Source organism: Paroedura picta, chromosome 13 (assembly GCF_049243985.1).
Source record: "Paroedura picta isolate Pp20150507F chromosome 13, Ppicta_v3.0, whole genome shotgun sequence".
Taxonomy (NCBI): Eukaryota; Metazoa; Chordata; class Lepidosauria; order Squamata; family Gekkonidae; genus Paroedura; species Paroedura picta.
The window spans coordinates 14,349-36,786 of NC_135381.1; the positions used below are offsets into that span (position 1 = coordinate 14,349).

General features: G+C 48.1%; 1 protein-coding gene across 1 annotated transcript in view; it reads right to left on the bottom strand.

Annotated features, from left to right (window-relative positions):
• Positions 1-3,391: 3,391 nt before the first annotated feature.
• Positions 3,392-22,438, bottom strand: part of ZNRF3 (zinc and ring finger 3) — a 55,195-nt gene continuing 36,148 nt past the window's right edge. Inside the window, exons 3-9 of the mRNA XM_077309171.1 lie at positions 15,485-15,559; positions 14,476-14,607; positions 12,708-12,818; positions 11,759-11,926; positions 11,081-11,183; positions 7,304-8,944; positions 3,392-5,771 (exon numbers count right to left, since the gene is read on the bottom strand). Coding sequence (XP_077165286.1) covers positions 5,734-5,771; positions 7,304-8,944; positions 11,081-11,183; positions 11,759-11,926; positions 12,708-12,818; positions 14,476-14,607; positions 15,485-15,559 — 2,268 coding nt within the window. The 3' untranslated portion in view covers positions 3,392-5,733. The remainder of the gene's footprint in view (positions 5,772-7,303; positions 8,945-11,080; positions 11,184-11,758; positions 11,927-12,707; positions 12,819-14,475; positions 14,608-15,484; positions 15,560-22,438) is intronic.

Here is a 22,438-nt window from a genome sequence, read left to right on the forward strand (position 1 = left end):
CCCTTTCTTCATGGTCACGGCAGGCGCAGGGCAGAAGGGGAGAAGGGGGGGTGGGGTCCCCCATCCTTAAAAGTCACAGTAGAAACAGGAGGGCCTTGACCCCGGAGGAGAACCCTTGGAGCGGGGGGCGGGGGGCGTGGCGGCGGCAGAGAGCAGCGGCCACTGCGACCCAGGCTCCTGGCGCATGAGACCGCTCTGACAGGCCGGGGTGGGTGGTCTTTCGGAACACTGACAGAAGACCCCGCTTCCTCCCGCCCGGCTACGAGGGTCTTTCGTCTTTCCAGCCCAGCCCAGCCCAGCGAAGACGGCGCCCTGGGAGCTTGGGCGGGACCAGGACCCCTTTTCCGGCCGGAAGCAGAAGTGCCGGAAGCGAGCCGAGAGGGTGTGGCCAGAGAGACCTCAAAAGGCCTGTATAGCCCGAAAACTCTATCGTTGCTTCGCCGCCGCCGCCCCCCCCCCCTTCTGCCCGCCCGGCTGCCTGGCCGAGAGATCTTGGCACGGTCCCCCCTTCCCCGCCGGCCCCAGCAAGCCTTCCTGAGGCGGTGGCCGAGGCCTCCCCGCCGCCCTGGCCGCCCGACGCCTGGCTGCGCTGCCCAGGAACCACGGGCTCCCCTGGACGGACGGACGGACGGACGGCACGCACCGCCTCCCTCCCTCGCTCCCTCGGAACTTGCCGGCGAGGCGGCGGAGAGCCAGAGAAGGGCTTCCAAGCAGGGTTTCCCAAATCCTAACCGGATCCTCTAACGAAATGCCTCTGGCATGTGGGCTTATTATCTACTGCTGTTGTCCCATTAAAAACAGAATTGCAGTCCGCCACCTGGAATCCAGCTGCTGCTTCTGAGCAGCACACTCCGCCCTAACGCTCTCAGCCCATTGCTTACGCTCTCAGGCTTGCGATAAGATAGTTACCGGCAATTACCTTGTAAAAATGTTTCACACTGGTATTGGGAACAGATGGGACAAGCAACATATGGTGATGTGATAGCCTTTGATCACTTTCACAGACAGTTTTATTTCTCCCATGTTTGTGTGAACAACAATTGAATTTCAAGGGGATTGATTGGTTGTTTTGGCAAAATAAAGGTAAAAGCAAAGGTATCCCCTGTGCAAGCACCGAGTCATGTCTGACCCTTGGGGTGACGCCCTCCAGCATTTTCATGGCAGACTCAATACGGGGTGGTTTGACAGTGCCTTCCCCAGTCATTACCGTTTACCCCCCAGCAAGCTGGGTACTCATTTTACCGACCTCGGAAGGATGGAAGGCTGAGTCAACCTTGAGCCGGCTGCTGGGATTGAACTCCCAGCCTTATGGGCAAAGCTTTCAGACGGCTGCCTTACCACTCTGCGCCACAAGAGGCTCATTTTGGCAAAGTACATTGGCTGTATCTGGATGTGTGACACTCATGGGGTGCCTTTCATTTGAGGCTCTACCTGGCCTATATGTTGCTTTCTATTAAGTTGCCAGATCCAGGTTTTTCATTAAGGGGTTGATCAATTACTGCTATTTTAATCTGGAAACCATTCTTTGAAACTTTCAGTGGTTTTGTCTGTCCATTAGTCCAAACTCAAGTATTCACATATTTCATCATGCTAACATATATATTGACAAACAGGGACCAGGGAAATTTGTGGGGTGGAGGGGCGATTTATTCATTATTATATTTATATACCGCCTCTCCTGGTATCTGCCTGCTTGTGGCAATTTACATCCTCCTCCCCCTGCCCAGCTCATCCACCCATTCACCAGCTCCTGGGGAGAGAACTGGCAGTTCCTTGGCACAGGGTGGGGAGGAGGGGGCCTTGTCAGCTCCCTTTCCTCCCCTGCCTGCCTATTCTACACTGCTGCTTGGCAGCAAGTATGTAGCTGCACCTCCTGGTTCCTTTTTACCACTCAAACATGCACTGCTTCCTTTGAGGTGTGTTAGCAGGCTGGCTAGTGAAAACAAATATGTGATTTCGAAGAACTACTCTGGTTTATTTTCTGTAGCAAGTTTCTCTTTATTCCCTCAGATTGATAAAATTACAGGAGAAATTCCAGTACCTGTCTCTTTGCTGTAGAGGGTGGCCCAACTTTTTATTTATTTTACTACTAATAAAAATATAACATATACTTTGGCTTTGGAACCATCCTTTGAGCACCACAATGCATGCAGTGCTTTTTCTTAATTCTATTTTGTACAGTGACTACTACAACAAAAAAACTTTATTACTAGATCCCAGCTGTAAATGTACGCGGTCTCAGTTTGGGGACTATACATCCCCTTGCTTTGAAATGCTAATGCAAATCTGGCTGAATGTGCATTCCAGTTAGGCATACTGTGAACTTCACCACCAGCATGCTCATCCATCCTTACCTTGTTCTGCTACCTTCAGTGCATTCAGCGTAAGCTCAGGAATGAGGTCATGTCAAGGACTGTGGCCAAAGTTCTCTTTGAACAGATCTGGGCTTGGAGTCAGACAGTTGGAAGGGTCATCTAGTCCAACTCCCTGGACAATGCAGGAACTCACACTTACCTGCCCACCCACAATGACCCTAATTCCATGCCCAGATGATGCCCCCCTCCAAAAAACACAAAAAACAAAGCAGTCTGATCTGGAGGAAATTTGCCTCCAGACCCCAAAGTGGCAATTAGAATTTCCCTGGGCATACAAGAATGGACCACAAGAGCAAAGCACAATCCCTTCTGTCCACCCATTCACAATCTGCCTAAATTCACAGAATCAGCATTTCTTTCAGGTGGCTATCTAGCCTCTGCTTAAAAACTTTTAAAATTTATTTTACCCCTCCCCATGAAGCAAACACCCAGAACTGACCAGCTGTTAAAATGCTGATATTGTTAAACTCTGTTCTCTCTGTTATCAGAGTTGTACTGTATTGTTCTTTGTTGTTCCATGTAAACCGCCCTGAACCACAGGGGAGGGCCGTAGGTAGGTAGGTAGGTAGGTAGGTAGGTAAGTAAATAAAATATACCACCCTCCCCTGCAGCTCAGCATGGTTTGCATTTCAATGGAAGGAGGACCCACCATCTCCTAGGAAGGAGAACCCACCATTGCCTGAGGAGGCGTGTTCCACTGAGGAACTGCTCTCTGTCATGAACTTCTTCCAGATGTTTAGCTGAAAATTCTTTTGAATTAATTTCATCCCATTGATTCTGGGACAACAGAAAACACCTGTGCTCCATATCCTCTACGTGATAGCCCTTCAAATACTTCAAGATGGCTATCATATCCCCTCTTAGTTGTGCAGGATATGCTTCTGCAGGGCCAGCGAAAAAGCTGCTTTGCCACTGCTTTCATCTGTCAGTTTCCTACTAAATTGGTTGCCTACTAACATTTGAATAGTACATCTGGTCCCCTCTCCCAGTCCCAAACATGGAGAACAGTAGCCAAATTAGACAATAAAACTGTATTTGTATTTGTTTTTTTAACAGACATTTGTACATTTTGTTACAAAACTGTAGAGAGCTACAACTTATTTTAAAAATCACTTTTTGGTCGGCAAACATTGTAAAATCTTTGTGTGCAATTACTGTGTATTTACAGGGCTTCCTGTTAGTGATTTTCAATTATCAATATTTAGACAATATCACACAGTCAAGGTAGGACATGGCTTAAGATAAATATATTAGTAAATAAATATTCTGAGAACATCTTTCCATAAATGAAATGTGCTGCTATATATATACAGAATATACATCAAGTTGTTTTCTAGCTTTAAAAACATTAAAAAGGGTAATGGAGAAAGAGCCCTTTAGCCACATTATAAGTCTTTACAGTAAACTTTATACAAAATGGTTTAAGTGCTACAGAATATTTTCATTTTATTAAAAAAAAACTTTTAAGATAGTGCCTCATGAGCCCAACGAAATGGCAATTGTTACATTAATTGAAAGGCCTTCAGGATTAAAAACAGGTAATCTACTGTACTGACCATTATAGGCACCTTAGCCCTGAAGGTGCAGCCGACATGCAAACATCCGACATACCATGGCTGGAAAGGCAATGGGGGGGGGGGGGGGGGAGAGAGAGAGAGAGAGAGAGAGAGAGAGAGAGAGAGAGAGAGAGATTCCACCTATTTGAGCCCACAGCACTCCCAAAGGTCCTAGACAGCCCATTTTTGTCTTTGTATGCAAGGGGCAAAGCAGAACAGGAACTGCAACTGCCCCCTCCCCAACCTTCTTTCCAGGAGCCAGTCATGGCAAGATGGCCTTCAGTCTCATCAACAATTCTCTGCTGAGAAAGCAACGTGCAGAAAATGACTGTCTTCTCATTCTACCTCACTCCCTCTCAGAGAGAAGAGAGATTAACAGGTCCTACAATTTGTACATCTGACCTTCTTTATGTGTAATTAAGAAAATGCAGAATGAGGTGAACAGAATGGGATCTTTTAATTTTAATCACTGAAATTCTAATTTTCCCATTAGCTGGGTATAAAAGGAAGTAAAATGCTGTAAACAGCTGTACTGGCCTATCCAAACTCAGAAGAAACAAAATAATCTAATACCACCTTTTACTGAGGCCAGTCCCAGTGATGCAAAACACTGTGCAAACTTTCAGGTTCAACAGAACCCTCTGTGACAGGCTGCTACTCAAACCTCACCCAGTAAATGCATAACAAGACCACAGTTCTACTAGATTAATCTTGGGGACAGGGAAAGATTCCAGGCACGTTTCATTTAGAACAGACTTTCTGCACCATGTATATACTTCAGCAGTCCTGAAGAACAGTGGTTATACATGAGAAGAAGTCTAGAATTAGTGCCTGTCTAGGTACGGCCACATATACCAAACAGCACCACTTGTCAAAGTCCTGGCTGCAGAGAATGGGCGCAATCTGGGATCACGTGGCAGTGGCCTATGCTAATCAGAAGCCATGGTTTCCATAGGAAACGACTGACAGTTTGGCAGTAAGTGATAACAGGCATAAATGTGATCATGCTAAGGAAAAGAGAGGTGAGGGAGACCTCCCTCTCTCTCCAAGGCCAAAAAACAGGCCAGCAGGCACAAGGCAAAGGCCCCTTGGAGCCACTGGTAGCAAGCAGACCAGGGGCGGCATGCACAGGTCCTCCCCCCTGCCCCACATACACAGGGGAAGCATCCAGCACACTCCCCTTCCCATTCCCAGCCTTGTTTGCTTCTTGATGGAAACACTCCCACAGAAGCAGCCTTTGCCTTCAAGCTAGCTGTGCTCCATGATCTGAGTCCTGGCCTGGGGATGAGAAATCAGAGCCATTCCTCCCCTGGCAGCAGGTAGAACACACAAACACACACCCCACCGGCTTCCGAGGAGCAGCTCTGTTCCCAATTCCTACCACCAGGCCTAGGTTTGCCATGAGGGGGGAAGGGCAGACACTCAGGGCTTGACAAACTCGTACCCTTTGGACAAATTCTGCTTCAAAGTGCTCTTTGTTTTTTAAGGCAGTCCAGACTTCCTCCCTCCCCCAAAACAGGAGAGCCATCTCGCTACATAGTGTGGCCGAGTTACCCTAGGTGCAGGGGGTCCTTTATTGCAGCCATGGGTAGAGCTGTGGTCTCTAAAGAACACTTTGCATCAAACAGCCATATGGCACAAAGTCTTCTCTGGGCAGGCTCATGCCCAATACCCTGCCTTCCACTGAGGAGATAGCACACAGCATTCTCCAGTGACAACTGTCATAATTTAGCCAAAGCTAAGAACAGTTTGGAAGTCCAGCAGGGATGGAGAGTCCTCCAAACCAGTTCCTCCTCCTCAGGTTACTCCCCAGCCGGAGATTTGCCTATGGAAGAAACATCTGAAAAGAAAAAATGGGTTCAGAAGGAGACAGGTCAATGGATATCTCATTGTAGGGCATGCAGGCAGCTTCTACTGCTTCCAATGAACAAGCAGCCAATAAAACTGATCTGCTCACAGGCAGTTGCAATCCATGCTAAAACTTGTCTCTATCCTCTGCACAAAGAACTTAACTGTACAGGGAGGCGACATGCTATCCAGTTTTTAAAACAAAGGACTACACCAGGGATTCCTATCCAGGGGTCTGTGGACTCCTGGGGGTCCACGGGATCTCCGCAGGGGATCCACAACCGTTCCCCTCTTATGGACTTGTTCACTGCCTGCCTCTGCCCAGTGGGTTTGGTGGGTAGGCTGTGGATGTAAAAACCAAATGGGGGGAGTTGGTTGTGGTCTGGTATAGTGGTTCAGGCTGTCTTAAAATCATAGAATCGTAGAGTTGGAAGGGGGCATACGGACCATCTAGTCCAACCCCCTGCTCAATGTGGGATCAGCCTAAAGCATCCAGGATAAGGAACTGTCCAGCTGCTGCTTAAAGACCGCCAGTGAGGGGGAGCTCACCACCTCCTTAGGCAGCCCCTTCCACTGCTGAACTAGACTCCTAGAATCCTAGAGTGGGAAGGGGCCATTAAGCCCATTTAGTCCCACCTCCTGTTCAATGCAGGATCAGCCTAAAGCATCCAGGATAACTATCCAGCCACAGCCTGAAGACTTCCACTCTTCTCAGTTCTGCTTTAGGATGCTTTGGGCTGATCCTGCGTTGAGCAGAGGGTTGGACTAGATGGCCTTTATGGCCCCTTCCAACTCTATGATTCTGTGATTCTGCGATTCTGTTCTTGCCCTTCTTTCCAGCCTACATAAGGCAGAGCCACCATACTCCTAGAAAAAGTGGGGGGAGGGAATGAAAGTAAGGCAAAGGGTACAGGTGGTGATGTCACTTCTGGTGACAGGTCAGTTCTGAGGAGCACAGCAAGCATGTATGTCCTGCTGACTTCATTTCCAGTGGTCCTCGAAGCCTCACAATTCATTTCAGGGTCTCTACATTCAAAAGGCTGAAAAAGGCTGGCATCCACTTTCCATCACTGAAAGCACATTGTTGAAAGGACACTGCTGTACACTTCTGCTAAGGTCATAGAGGCCAGAATGGCCTTGGGAAGTCAGGCAAGATCTCCTTCCGAGGGCTATGATCACCTCTTCCCTCCTGCTCCATTGACTGCTTGGGGGTCAGCCCTATACACTTTGCATTTGCACAGGAAAAAGCATTTTTTAAAAAGTATGCCCAACCTGCGACCACCTCATAAATGGCACTCCCAGGGGTACCCAAGTGAGAGAAATGTTAACATTCAATGCAGTCAGTTCTGGATGTCTGAAAGATATACAGTTCTGAGCTTTCCGTCACCCCACCCCAAATTCCTCACCACCTCATCTGTCCATCCCCTAGCGGCACTTCTTGCAGTCATAACAGACATAAGAGAAGCTACTTTCTCACTTTTCCTCACCCACCCCACAACCACATGTTGGATCTGTTCTACTCACCTGATACCTGGGTGCCCACAGCCAACACTGTGACCTCAGAACTCAGAGTTGGCTTTGCAAAGAGCCCCTGGGCCTCCTTCTGCAGGAAGTCCCTTGATTGGTAGCACAGCTCTTCTTCCTGCTTGCTGTGTACCTCCCCTGAAGCTGGCTGGAGCCCGTACATGTCCATCGCACATGGCCTCTCACAAGGGCTAATGTCTCCTTGACACTTCATGGGCACAGCCGGCTCATAATCTCTGTCTTCAGGAATGATGGTGATCCGCTGGCCCAGGTCACACACCGCTGTGTAGCAGCTTGGCAAAGAGTCCTCAGGATACACGTACTGCACATTCACCGAGTAGTCCTCTGCATAGCAGGCAGCTTGGCTGGGGCTGTTGCTGCTGGTCACTTGCTTCTCTTCATAGAAGCAACAAGGCAAAGCCTCACATTCCCCCATTTCTGTCCGAATACTGTACAAGCCCTGGCTTCTCCCTGTCGGAGGCTCTTGTCCAGGGCCACATCCTGTCCAAAACGATGGCCCCAGGAGAAGCGTGCTGCATTCAGTCACCCTACCCTTGGACTCCCGGTGGCAGGCACAAACTTGCTCCTGAGCCCCTTGGCAGGTTTGGTTTGCATCCCCAGCTGCCCCAGAGAGGGTTTCGAGGCCTCCATCCAAGACAGTGCTGGGTGGCTCTCTGTGCTCCAGTGAAGAGCTGCTGCTGTAATTCATCTCTAGGCTGCAGTCTGAAAGCTGGTCCCCTGCAGAGCTGGCTGACACAGGGAAGCACTCTCCCCCGGTCAGGTGGGATGAATGGAGGCCTTCAACAAGAACCACCGTCCCTCTGTTCACTCCACCCCCTTCACTTCCCCGGCAGGGGCTCTTACTGCGATAGATGTATGGGTCATAGTCACTGCTTAGAGAGCTGCGAAAGGTGGAGCAGCTCCCATAGACGCCCTGGTTGCTCACCTCTGTGCAGTTGCAGTCTACCATGGAGTCATTGGAGGAGCAACGGCACTGGGCAGAGCTGCTGCTGCTGCTGCTGCTGTCACTGCCTGGACAATCAGCCAGGTAGCCACTGCATACTGAGCGGTGGCCATGGTAACAGCTGAAACTAGAGGCACTGCTGCTCTCCAAGTGGGACGATGGGGCTACATGGACCACTGGAGGGAAAAGCCTGCTGTCCACAGGCTGAAAGGCACGAGCAGGGCGCTTGGCAGCCAAGCCCATGGGAGGCTGTCCGTTCTGCTCTGGGTAACTCAGGCCTTGGAAATAGTAGTGTTGAAACATGGTTCCATACTGTGAAAAACAAGCAGGTTTGGCAAAGTTATGGCCACTGAACTTGGGCTTCCGGAAGGGGTGAGCAGTGGAGTAGGCCCTATGTTCCATTCCACATGGATGGGTGCTCAAAGTGTGATCCAAGTGGATAGGCTGGTAGCTTCGGATAAAGGTAGGGGCCTCCCCATGCCGGTCCACTGTCAAGACTGTGATAGGATTCCCATGGTGGTCCATACTAGTCCGGGTTGGATATGCAGTGACTTGACTGGTTCTGTGAACTCGGCCAGGATAATGAACTGGAAGGATCATTGGCTGCTGCTGCTGCCGACTACGAATCTGGTGAGCCAGTTCCTCACACATTTGTCCTGGGGAGCTTTTCTTTTGATCTGTATAGAAAGACATGGTTGAGTTTGAAATGTCAGCAACAAAACAAACGCTCTATAATGATTACTTCCACCATTTCCACCCCACCCTCAGCCCATGAGATGTCATACTGCTGGCAGAGAAAGACTATCCAAGAAGCAACAGAGAATCTATGTTCATTTTTTATTTTTAATATATCTGTTGATTTGGTTTTCTGAAAGCCACATAGAACAGCTATTTAGTTTAACTATAGAGTATAAGCTAGGCTACATAAAACTGATTTTAGAAGCATTTCCAAAACTTTGAATGGGTCCTCTCCCACTCAGGAGCTCCCTCCCTTTCTATCCAGCTTTGCAAATACATTTGCACACACTTGCACACACTTTAAAGAAATGGAAGAAAACAGTCACAACTCTAACTTTTGTTCACTGAAGTCTTATAATGCAGGCACACAATGAGACTGCATGAGGAGGTCTGCCACTGAGAACTTTTAAAACTAAACCTCCAGCAGAGGGTGCTCCCCCCCCCCCGCCCCAAAGTGCATGCATCCAGATTCCCACCAGACACACTACATGTTCTCAAGGCGGTGTGCCCACACCGCTCAGTTCTCATCCAGCCGCCATGATCCCTAGAAACTAACCACTCTAATCTGTAGTTTGAACAGGAGCTCACAGCGTCAACAGAGGAAGGGAATGTTTGTCTGCACACAAGACGTCAATGAACAACATTTGCAGGTAAGTGTAAGTCTGTTTTCATTTTCTGTCTTGTAGCGCAGCCCAACATTGGGACCTTAGCAAGCATATTTTCCTTTGGGAATGTGAAGAGCTCCTTAGTTGAACAGAAACTGCAGAACCACTCCCCCCCCCCTCAAATTCTGCTTCCTTCCTGCCTCCTTCAAGGCATGATGTTTAATAAACCTGTCCTCTCTCGCCCAAGTGACTGCTCTGCAGATTTCAACCAGAGGGATCCAACAATAGAACACCATGGACACAGCCTGAGCCCTCAGTGAGTGAGCCTTCACATCCAGCAGACATGAAATTGTGACTGCCCTTTAAGCAGCTTTGATTGCTGAGACCACCCAGCAAGCTATTGACAGTAAGGATCTTGCCAAACCTTTCCTTGGGCCCCAATAACAAACAAAGATTTTGAACTCCTAAACTTTTTTGTTCTTTCTAAACAGTATAACACCTCTCTTTTAACATCTAACAAATGGAACCTCTTTTTCCAACCTGGATGAGGCCACTGGAAAGAATACCGGTAAAACGATCTCCACATGACATTTTGAGACCACTTTACACAAAAACTCCAAACTTAGGTCCACAACCACCCCCCAGGGAAGATCTGCAAAAATGGAGGGTCCCTCCTCTGTGCTGTTAACTCCCCCATCCATCTGGCAGAAGTGACTGCCACTAGGAACACAACTTTCACAGTCAAAACTCCTAGCATAACAGATGCCATTGGTTCAAATGGAAGACTTGTAATACCATTGGGAGGGACAAATGAAGAAGTGCTCTTCTTCAGTGTTCTAGTTTCTCCTCTGCCTCCTAGCTGTGAGACCAGTTATTTTGGTAGGTGTTATTTCAGGCCTTGACCATAAGCCCAGTGGAACAGTTCCATCTTACAGGCCCTGATCTCTCCTGGGTGCTCAGTCCACCAAGCTGGGGCCAAGGCCAAAAAGGCAGTTTGCACATTTCTTGTAAATCAGTTTGGAAGACAACTCAAAGTCTCTTGGTCTCCGAAGACAGAATAACATGGATGAAAAGGTCAAACCACACATATACAGAGCAAAGAGAAAACATGTCCTCTCTCACAGGCAAAAATGGAACTGTGGGGCTCGGGTACTCTGTCCTAGGAACACGTGGTGCATCCGGTGGGAGTGAGGACACATGTGCTGTTTGAAGGGGCAGAAGCACTCTCTGATGGAGCTTTAGCTTTAAAAGTTCTCTTCAGCAGGCCTGTGCATGTGCAGTCCCAATTTGGGGCTGCACTGCAAGAAAGGAAATGAAGGACTAGTTTCCCTGTGCCAATGAATACTCTGCTCCTCCACTCCAGATCTGCATTTCCGTAGACTAGGAATTTATAATGGGAGTGCAGCTGCAGCATCTTGCCATTAAGTGACCCAAGGTTCCCCAGAGAGCCATTTGAAGCTGTGGACTTACCTATGATGTTGTGACGACAATGAGGGCAGGTATGATGTTGCAGAAGCCATGGGTCCACACACTTCCTGTGGAACCGATGAGCACAAGGAATCACACGCAACTCCTGTCAAGACAAAAGGGGACCTCAGCAAAAGGAATCGCCAAAAGACAGTATTCAGCCTTTTCCAGAATAGTGCTCCAGCCACCCTGATCACGAGGTTTCCTCAGAGAAAAAAACCTTCTCTCTGCCCAGGCAGTGCTGGGGCCTATCTGGCTGGCTGTTTTATCTCTTGCCAGTTCAATTGTATGCTAGCTTGGATTCCAGTCTGACATGCTGGTGAACCTTGCAGCTGTTCATGTCATAGGTACAACTGGGAGCTCCATGGAGGATGCAAAAGGGATGGAGCAGGCCGACAACTCTCTCCCTGTCATGAAAACTGAAGTGGAAAAAAAAGACCACCCATCCTCTCCCCAAAAGCCTTCACTTCTGCTGTCTGGGAAATACCGTCCTCCACCAGAAGGTAGAGGAATGACAGCTTGCTTCTTATGCTGTGCTAGACAGAACACCAGCTCTTCCTGTCAACGAAAGGCACAAGCCACCCTCTGACCCCGCCCCCCATCTAAAAGGACCCTCAAGATGGCCCTGGAGGAGACACCCTTCTTCTAACAACAAGAACAATGATGAAACAGCCCTCACACCTCTCCATCAATATATTTCTCCAGACAAATGGCACAATCAGAAGTGGAGCTGCTGCTGAGAGTATCCAGAACACCACAGTTCTCTTCAGGGTGCCCCTTCAGCTTAGATTTGAACTTCTGTGTCTCCATCTTTTCCAGTGCCTGTACAGCCAACCTGTTCATGGAACTCTGCAATAGACAAAGACTTTACTCAAAAGTAGCAGAATGACCTCCACACCATCTTCCTACTCCAGGAAAAAAATCAAGTGGCAGAGCCCCAAGGACAGCACATGTGACCAGTGACAATCATGTTCACTATACTAGGATAGGGAGGGGAATGGAGAGAAGACCTGATGCAAGACACACCTCTGAGGCAGCCCTGCTCCTGGCAGCACAGCCTGTACTGCTAAGGAACACCTACATGGGGCAGGTGAGGTCAAGAGCCTCCCTCCACCACTGGCTCATCCTACACAGACTCACTCACTTGGGACAGTACTGTTTACAAGAGACCATACTGATCCTGTGAAATATAGAGGGGCATACCTGGGGTGCTGTCTCTACTGGTAAGGCTAAGAGTCAATCCATACACTAAAAACTACTTACATTGCCCATGCTGATAGTGCCACTGGACAAGGGAATGAAGGATCTATGATTCTATTATTCTATGATCCTGACCCACCTACCTCAGAAGGCCATGAACAGCTGTGGGTCAGGATCTCTTGGAAGAGATCTCAGCCCAATAACATCAACTACCAGCCTGCTGAACTTTGTCTTTAGTTGACATGTTTTAGTTGGCATGCTTCCCAAAAGGACTCTGAGAACAGAATAGCCTAAACAGAAATCTGCTCCTCTTCTTTGCACTAAGGAGAGTATACCTTCCCAAAGCTCCTCACTCTTGTGGAAGTCACACCTGAAGGGCTTCGTGAGTGTCCATGACATAAAAGTTCTCAAGTCCTAATGTGGCTCTTACCTGGCTGCGGCGCTGCTTTAGTTTGATCTTGACAAGAAGAACAAGGCAAACAAGTGACACCACCACAAAAAAGGCCAAGAAAATCCCCATGTCGAAGTATTCTGTAGGTTGCTTTGAATTGAAAGGGTTGGGGTAAAAGAGACAGAGAGACATTAGTTCCTTTCTGCTCTCAGCAAGGTTAGCTCACAAGGCGACAGGAAATCTCTCCCCTCCGGGAGATTATCAACTTGACCCTAACTTCAGGGACGTTTCTGAAGAGTTCGAAAGGAGGCTGTGGTTAGGTGAATTTGGGGGGGGGGGGGAATCACTGGATCGATCCAACCCAGCCAACTACCTCTCAGTCTCACATCTGTCATTTTGGGGTAAGGTAGATGAGTGTGCAATGGCAGAACAACTAGAGTTTCCTGGAAGAAACATTTGCTCTTGATCTTGCTCTTGATCCATTTCAGTCCAGCTTCCAACCTGGCCATGGGGTGAAGATGGCTCTGGCAGCCTTCACATACAATCTCCAGAGACAATTTGATCAAGGTGGGCTGGCGCTGCTGTTATTACTTGACCTAATAGCAGTGTCTGACACAGTCATTCATGGCCTTTTATCTCAGCTCCTAGCCAACATAGGGGTTCAAGGTGAGGCCCTTAAATGGTTACAATCTGTCTGGGACAGAGGGTGACAGTGGGGGAGACAAGCCCTTGTTGCCAGCGGGGGGGGGGGGGGGCTCCACAGGAAGCTGTTATTTAATATCTATATTAAGGTGACCAGATTGTCCCACTTTTGGAGGGACATCTGGGGGTACCTGGCATATATATTACAATACTATTTTTGCATTCTATGAAACTTTTTGTTGCTCCATATAGACCAAATTTTTAATCAAGAACTCCCCTGGTCAATGGTGTCCCGCTTTACCAATGTTAAAATCTGGTCACCCTAATCTATATGTGTCCCCCTCACCCAACTGCTTTAGGATGCTTTGGGCTGATCCTGCGTTGAGCAGGGGGTTGGACTAGATGGCCTGTATGGCCCCTTCCAACTCTATGATTCTATGAATGTTCTATGAACTGATCTGGAGTTTTGGGCTGGGGTATCATCAATATGCTGCTGCTGATCAGCTATATCAGTTAGAATCATAGAATCATAGAATCACTCATCTACACCTCCCCCCCTCCAGATTCTTTAACCAGATGTCTGCTGGCTATGGTAGACTGGCTCAAGCAGAGTTGGTTGAAGCTGAATCCAACTAAGAGGTCCTCTGGCTCAGGGATCCTCAACATGTGGTCCTCCAGATGTTCATGGACTACAATTCCCATGAGTCCCTGCCAGCATTATAGTCCATGAACATCTGGAGGACCACAGGTTGAGGATCCCTGCTCTGGCTGGACTGGCCTGCCTTAGATGGGTCACTACAACTCTCGACTCTTGATCCATATGCTACAAGAGATTCTTAACATTTCAGTTAAACCAATTTGTAATAATGTACTCTGAGCAACAATTGTCTTAGGTACTTGGTGGCTCTCCAGCCCAACAGAATCTATAGCAGTTCTACTTATACATCAAACCCAATGAAAAGCCTCCTTCTTCCACCATGGCCTTGCTTTTAGGGTGATTCTATGCATAATAGAAGATTAATTCCAAGTCTTGCTAAGGAGTCAACAAATGACACTGACAAAGCACTCAGCTTCCAGGTCCATTTAGAAGAAATAACTGGGCCCAATGATCTATCTGTTAAAAGAGTTTGCATGCTCCAAAGCCAGCACTGCCATGATCCCTTACCGGTGGAGGCCGGTGCTGAATCCTGGCCCGAGCAACCTTCTGTTTGTTAACGATATTCATCAGTTTGATAGCATCAGCCCCCTTCACATATACCACTGGTCTCTTCAGAGGGTCTTCCAAGCCTTGGTTCAACTAAAAGAAAATTAGCAGAGTTCAGTCTCACTCAAATTGCCCTCACTTCTGCCAGTGAAGGCAGATTCAGTAGCCATGTTGGTCTGAAACAGCAGAACAAGATTTTGAGTCCAGTAGAACCTTTAAGACTAAGGAAGTTTTATTCCTGGTATCAGCTTCCGTTTGCACGCACACTTCTTCAGGTACAGATATACTGCATGCACATGAAAGCTTATACCTTGAATAAAACTTAGTTGCTCTTAAAGGCACCCCAGGACTCTTTCAGTGAGAAATTCAAGGGCATAAGAGGAGCTTTGCTGGATCAGACAAAATTTTTTCCTACTCCCATTTCCTACAATGGCCAATCCACTGCCCATAGAAAGTCTACAAGCAAGACACTAACATCAAAGCCTTCTCCCGATTTAGGACTCCCAGCAACTGCCTCTAAATATAGGGTTCCATTTAGCCAGCATCAGTAACAGCTACTGATGGATCCATTCCCCCTTAATCTGTCTAGGGCCCTGTAGAAGGAATCCAAACTAGTGTCCACCACCATATCTGGTGGCAGGGAGTTTCACAATTAATTATGTATTGTGTGAAGAGCTACGTTTCCCCCCTGAATCTACTGCCCATCAATTTCACTTGGTGCCCTCATATTTTTGCATAACAGGAGAAGTTCTCACTTCACACCATGCATAATCTTATCCATTCCCACTCTACCCACCTACTAAATAGAAGAGGGCATGTTGACAAAGTTCCAACCCCACCAATTCCTGTAGTCATATTCCCTCCCTCCTGACTCACAATGTAGCGCTCCCTTGATCCCCAGTCCACTGCCACCGGGAAAATAACAGCTGCACAAACATCATGGTCCACGTCCACAATTTAGGATGCATACCTGATCGATGGCATCTGGATTCTCAGACACATCAAATATGACAGCTGTGGCCCCTCTTTGCACTGCTCGCTTGGCCTACAAGAAGAGGGGAAAAGAAGGTGTCACTTCAGTGCCGACCTGCATTTTCATCCAGCTTGCCCAACCCAGGCAAGAGTGGCTGACTCTCTGGTCTAGCCTCCAACTGGCTCCTTCAAGATCTGGAAGAGGGAGAATAGCAAGGAGGGTGCCAGAGCAAGCCACAGGGTGGATGTAGGTGGAGAAGGGGCATAAGGGTGCATATTATGTGCCACCATTTCACTTCAGACATGCAGACCCTTGCATTTCCCCTTCTGCTCAGCAGCAGCTGCAGCCAAACATGGAGGAGACCCTCATATCAGCTCCTCGGGTTACTGCTGGGATGGCCACCAGAGGTCAGCCTTGGTCCAGATGAGAGTGGAAGAGACCCTTTATTCAGACAAGACCCTCCTTGGACTTTGGAGCCAAATATCATTATCCCTCATCATTTGAAATACCAGTCACAGGGGCTGACTCAGGGCCTGTAGACATTCAAGGACCCTCACTCTGCCATGGGTAATGGGTTTGGTGCCTTCAGTCTGTAGAGCATCCCTCTCGTACACAACCACACTCACCCCAGTTCAGCCAAGTCACTTTCACAAAAAAATATTATCAGAGTCCAGTAGCACCTTTAAGACCAACAAAGAATTATTCAAGGCATGAGTTTTCGAGTGCAAGCACCCTTTGTCAGAGTGCTTGCACTCGAAAGCTCACGCCTTGAATAAATCTTTGTTGGTCTTAAAGGTGCTACTGGACTCTGGTTTTATTGTGCTACTTCAGACCAACACAGTTACTCACAAAAAATATTATGGCCTTTTCCAGAAAACATCATAGGTACAGCCAAGCAAACATGCACTGGGTTGACACACGTGACTCCTGGCTGGGGAAGAGAGTTAAGAAACCTCAATCTTTATACTGCCCCTCCCTCCCCCCACTCACACTACAGAGGTAGTTGAAAAATACCTTAAAATACATTCCACACTATGTGTGTGGGGAGGGTCAACCTGGGTAGAACCATTGTCCATTCACTGCAACTGCTTTTTGACCCTGTTGCTCTAAAATCAGCAGCTGTCATAAGATGACGGTACAGAAATCCCCCCCCCTCAGCCTCCCTGTCCTTCCAGTGTCAAGCCAGATCAAGGAAGAGATGCAGAGCCCCAGTTTTAGGAAGCATCATTTGCTGGTGGCTCACAGAAGCCAAAGTCAGGCGCATGAGGCAGTGGCTCCGCTCCTGCATTCCGCAGCATTCTGCTCTCCATAGCTTAGCTGAAACTTGGCCTGACCTTCCAGGTTTCCTTGGCAGGAGTTCAAAGTGAAGAAGCCACAAACACGCCACAGAATGCAGAGTCCCCAGCTGCCCCCCCCCCGTTCCATTTCCTCCTCCCTCCTCACGGACAAGCTTTGAAGCCACAGATCTCTGCTGAGCAGGCTGGGACCTGAGCCCAGGAGGCAGGCAGGCCAGCAAACCTCCACCCCCTCCCTCCTGTACCTTCTTTCTTGTGCAACTGGCAGGCAGGCAGGAATCTCCAGCAACTCAGGAACAGCAGGGGGGGGGATACACAGGTGGCGGCTGGCCTGCCTGCCCGCCCCACCACAGGAGAAGCAGACGGAAGCTCCTTCATCTCCTCCAGCCCTCTTCACAAGAGTATGAAGCTTGCCCAGTCCCCAACTGTTATCCCCCTCACACACACACACACACACACTGCTAGCTCATAGCTTGGCTGATGGTGCTCCAACTCAGGCCATGCCAGAAAGCAAACACATGTGGGGTCAAGCAGTTAACCCACACACACACACACACTCTGCATGCGCATACACAAAGCCAAGGCTATGTGGGAGCGTGGTTCTAGGAGACAGCAGCTCTGGGCAGCCAGAAGATGCTCAAAAGAAAAGCAAAGCAATGCATTTTTTCAAACGAATTAACTATACCAGTCCTTTCGCTTAGAGGTTCCTCTCCCAGATCTCACTAAAGGCTCTTCTAGATTTCAGAGGAGTGGAGGCACTGCAATGATGTGTGAAGAGGGGAACGCTACTGGCACTCTCTTCATCGGTCTTCTTTCATGCCAAAATCAAGCAGGTTATTGCACTGTTTCAAGGAAGGGCCGGGACAGAAAGGAAGCTGTGCATGACAAGGTCAGCCAGCCTCAAACCCAACACAAGGCAGAACTGCCAAGAAGCAGCATTAAACAACCTGCCGTGGCCCCCAGCCACAGTGCCCCCACTCCCCTGGTTCCACATCTCTTCTCTATGTGGTCCTGAAACAACAGCAGCGTACTGCTACATTGTGGGGAAGTAGCACATTTCGTCTTTTAGCTTCCTCTTAAAATGTCTACATGATAAGGGCAATGTGGAGTCCTGTCTCCGGGCAGATCAGTACCTTCCCCTGGACAGAGAAGCTGCCCTAATTCCTGGATCCTCCCCTCTCAAAGTCAGAACCCATCCCCTGTCAGTTTGGAAAGGGCAAGAGAACCATTCCCTCCTGCCATCTGAGCAGTGGCACTCCCACTGAAAGCAAAGGGTGCCTCCCTCCACAACAGCAGGCCAAGATGCAGGGCCCTTCTCACATGCGTGACTGTTGCAAGGTGGTCCAGAGGGCACCCTCACCTCTGTTCAGCTGTGCTTTTCTTCTCCCTGGGGGAAGTAAGTGGGCAATTGACCACATGTTTGTGAGCCATCTCCCACTTATCTCCCAGCAAACACAGCAATGCTGGAGGTGCAGGGTGGCAAACGCATGAGAGGATGCCTCTCTCCTCTTCACAGCACTCTTAAAAGCCCACATGAGGGTGCAGATAGGTCACCACCTATCTGCACCCACAGCTTTCCATCCACAGCAAAACCCTAGGTCTGCTCAGGCTCAACTTCCATTACATGTTCCAGCGCAAGAGACTGCTATCTCTTTGGCTATACGCAAATGATCACTTGGTACAGATTTAGTCTCAACCATGAGGCTTTTGCTTTGTTTTGCTCATGCATGCTCTTATGCACTCTCTCAGTATTCAATATGCAGTTTATTGATTGACCATAGGCCATTTCAATCATATGTAAAATGCACACAATCAAGATTTGAAGATAAAACACATGGAATCATAAGGAGGGTTATGTTCTTTCTCTCTCTCTCTCTCTCGCTCACACACACACACACACACACACACACACACCTGATAGCAATAGCAGAAGGTTCCAGCAACATCCTCAAACAAGGTACAACACACTGGACAAATGCCCCATCCATGCTTTTGATGAGCCCAATTTAGCTTATGCATTTACATAATCTGTATACCCCCTTCTCCAAACCTCCTCAAGGTGGCTCACAACAATATAACAAAACCAAGCCCAGAGTAAAACAATTAACACAGGCTATACAAATCCAAAACATATCAATAAAGTCATCTAAGTCTATACAAAATCATGCAAATAAAAAAAGCCAGGGCATAAGCACCTATAAAGCAACAGTTCCAAATGTTTTGACCTGGTCTCTAAAAGAAAACAAACAAAAAGTAGGTGCCAGGCAAGCCTCAAGAGGGAGGGCATTCCAGTGGTGAGGTGCCATTACTAAAAAACCCTGACTCTGGTCCTCCCCCCCCCAATGCCTCTGTACATGAGGGAGGACACAGTCAGAAGGGTTTAATGAGCAGGACAATATGCCTCACAAGGTGAGTGTTGTGGTGAGAGGAAGGGAAAGTGATTGTAAGCTGCTCTGGGATATAAAAAGCAACTGTTCTTCAACTATTCTCATCTGTAAGTCCCAGCAAGATGACCAGCTAGATCTGCTCCAGCAAAATTTGATTTCTTCTTCTGTCCAACTTGAATGTTTACCTGTGCCTCTCTTTTAGCAAACTAACCTTCCCACAATCCCATCAATGGAAAGGGGGAATAAAAGTTATTTTGTTCCCTGTGATTCTCCAGGCAACCATCACCAATGCCTCCAAAGAGCCTTCCAACTTAGCAGAACAAGAGTTTTTTCTTAGATGCTGCTTTTCTCTACCAGGAGGAATCACAAAGCAGCTGACAACTGCTGAGAACTTCCCTCTGGCCCCTCCCCACCTACCCCCCCTTCCCCCGGTCGCTGCTTACCATGGCTGGCAGCGTCCCGGGCCTCCTGGCCCTGGCTGAAAACGCGCACTACAATGGGGCAGCCCTGCATGCCCCACCCCCGTGGGGATCAGAGCATGGATCACTGTTGTGGCAGGATGCCCCGCCACAACAGCACGGCAGCAGCACGGAGTAGCTGCTGTCATGCATAAAGAGTCTCTGTGAGGCAGGTGAGGCTGATATTACTGCTCGGCCAGAACAGCTTTATCAGTGCTGTGGGGAGACTAAGGTCACCCAACTGGCTGCATGTGGAGGAGCACGGAATCGAACCCGGTTTGCCAGATTAGAAGTCCACATTCCTAACCATTACACCAAGCTGTCTCTCTTCACAAGAGTGGTTCATATGTAATTTATGGTGAGAAGCTAAATGTAAGCCTTCCAATCAAAGGCTGTCATTTTCACACACACCCCAACACCTACATATCAGATTGGCTTCCTCAGACTCAAATCCACCTCACCTAATGCACCTGCTCATCAGTTTCACCCCCTCTGAAACTGGGCACACAGAGGGCAAGCCCCTCCACTCGTATTCCTGGGAAAGGTTCCTACAAGGCCAGACTTTTTTTTTTTTTTGCCACACACTCTGCAGATTGCCAGGCTCTGGGGAACCCAGCATATGTCTGTCTAGGCTTGGTGGGATTCCTGCAAAATTGCAGCTGTCTTGATGATATAGTGGCTGATCAAACCATCCAACAATCCTCCCCAGTTCTAGTGGCCCCTGTTGCTAACTTGTTGATTCATTCCAAAAGAGTTCTTATTACAAAGCAAAACTAGAAACTTCTCTTTCCACACAAGCAGAGACAGAGCTATGTTGCAAAGGCCTCAGGGTAAGGATTAAAGAAAAACAAAAACAGAAAGCCTTCCATGTATAATTAGGGGTCTCCGTTTGCCAAAGAGCCATTCCACAGCAGGATGACTTAGACTCAAAGCCGCTGCATGGAGAATGACTCCCAGCAGGTTGGCACTGCTGGGCAGGTTCCTCTGAGCCAAAATTTTCTGGTTACCATGAGGCAAATTGCCTGAGGATTGTTTTTCATTGGCCTAACTCTGTATACAGCCTGAGGAACAGTGAGATAAAAAGCAGTGTTGGACTGAGAAGGCACTGGCTTGAGTAGGTGCCCATTTCCTGCATGACTTTTGGCTCTGGCTCATCAAGGCCTGACTGCCAGGAGCCTGGACCCCTCTGTAGCCCCAGCTCTTCATTAGCAGTACTGATGCTGGTGGCTGCAGCCCACTGCTGGCAACAGAATTCCTAATGCAGGAGGTTATCCACCAGCAGCAAGCAAGCAACAGGCAGGCAGGCAGGGGGGTTCCTGTAAGGACTGCTGCTTAACTCTCACACTTCAGAGCCAGTTTCCTTCTAAGCCTATTTTTCCAACTTCTCCCACTGTAAGAACTGTTGCAAGGACAGGCAGGATCTTCTGGAGGGCTTCTGGGAGATCCATGCAAACTAGGCAGTTCACCCAGGAACTGTCTCTCCCCTCAGAGCAATCATGGGCTTTCCCAAGTTGCAACTGGTCATGTTCATTTCCATGCCTGAACATCCTAGCCAAAAAAAAAAAAAAAAAAGGCCACTCAAAGCAAGTATTTCTAAAGCAGAATCTTTCTTATCACTTGGTTCTGGTTATTAAAGAAGTAAAAAAGAACCAAGCAGGAAAGAAAGTGGACCTTTCCCCTTTGACTTTATTTTTTAATTTATACTTAGTTTTCTATACAGCCACACCCAAAATGGCTTGTGGTAGTTAATAAATCTCAACAATAACCCCCCCCAAACAATCATTAAAATTCCCCAGTTAGAATTCCCCCCACGGCGAAAAACTCCCTCCGTCCCTTGGTTCAGCAAACTTTCTAGGACTAAGCCTCTGGGGAGATCTTCCCAGGGGGAGCCTGATGACCATAAGATCTCAGGCCTTTGCTGATATGTTCCAGAAATTAGACATTTTTACACACTATGCTGGCAGGCATTTCCAGTTTCCAAGTAGCCTTGTTCAATCAGCCACTGCTAATTTTTCCTTATGAGACCATTTGCTTCTCTCTGCTTTATACCAACCTACTCCCAGAATTTGGCTTTTTTGTTTGGAAGGAGTGAGATTGCAAAGGGTAAACTAGAAACAGAGGAACACAAGAAAACACAAAGTTGTCCTACACTGAAAGACAAATGGTCCTTCAAGGTCAGACTCTTCAACTCAGGCTAACAGCCCTTCTCGGAGCAGAGGGTTTTCTGCACAACCTACTACCTGGTCCTTTCAACTGGAAATGCCAGGTACTGATTCTTGGTACATTCTGCATGCTAAGCAGATATTCTACCACTGAGCCACAGCACATGCAAGGGGGATTAGACATGTATGAACATGCCAAGGAGGACAACCAATGATGAACCAACAGCCAGTCTTTCTCTTGAGGGGCAGGAAAATCAAAATGACCTCAAGGTGGGATGGGCTCTCACAAGGGGAGACTAAACACGGCCAGGACATGCGGGAATCTTTTCTTCTCTTCCTCCTGAAGTAGCTCTTTTCATGGGTACTGCAACTTCAGAGTCTATTCATGTATATTTCTTTCAACCCCATTATATATCACTAACAAATCACATTCGTCGTTTGGTTGCTTGCAATATATGACCTTTTGGAGCTCTTCATAGTCTGCCATAGTTTCATTACCAGGATTAATGTGTTATAATCAGCAAACACCATTCCTCACCACTCATCCAGTTCTGTAATTTATGGAATATGTTCAATAGCTCTCATTCGAGTCTCACCGCATATATACTGTATATACTTGCATATAAACCGACCCGCATATAAGCCGAGG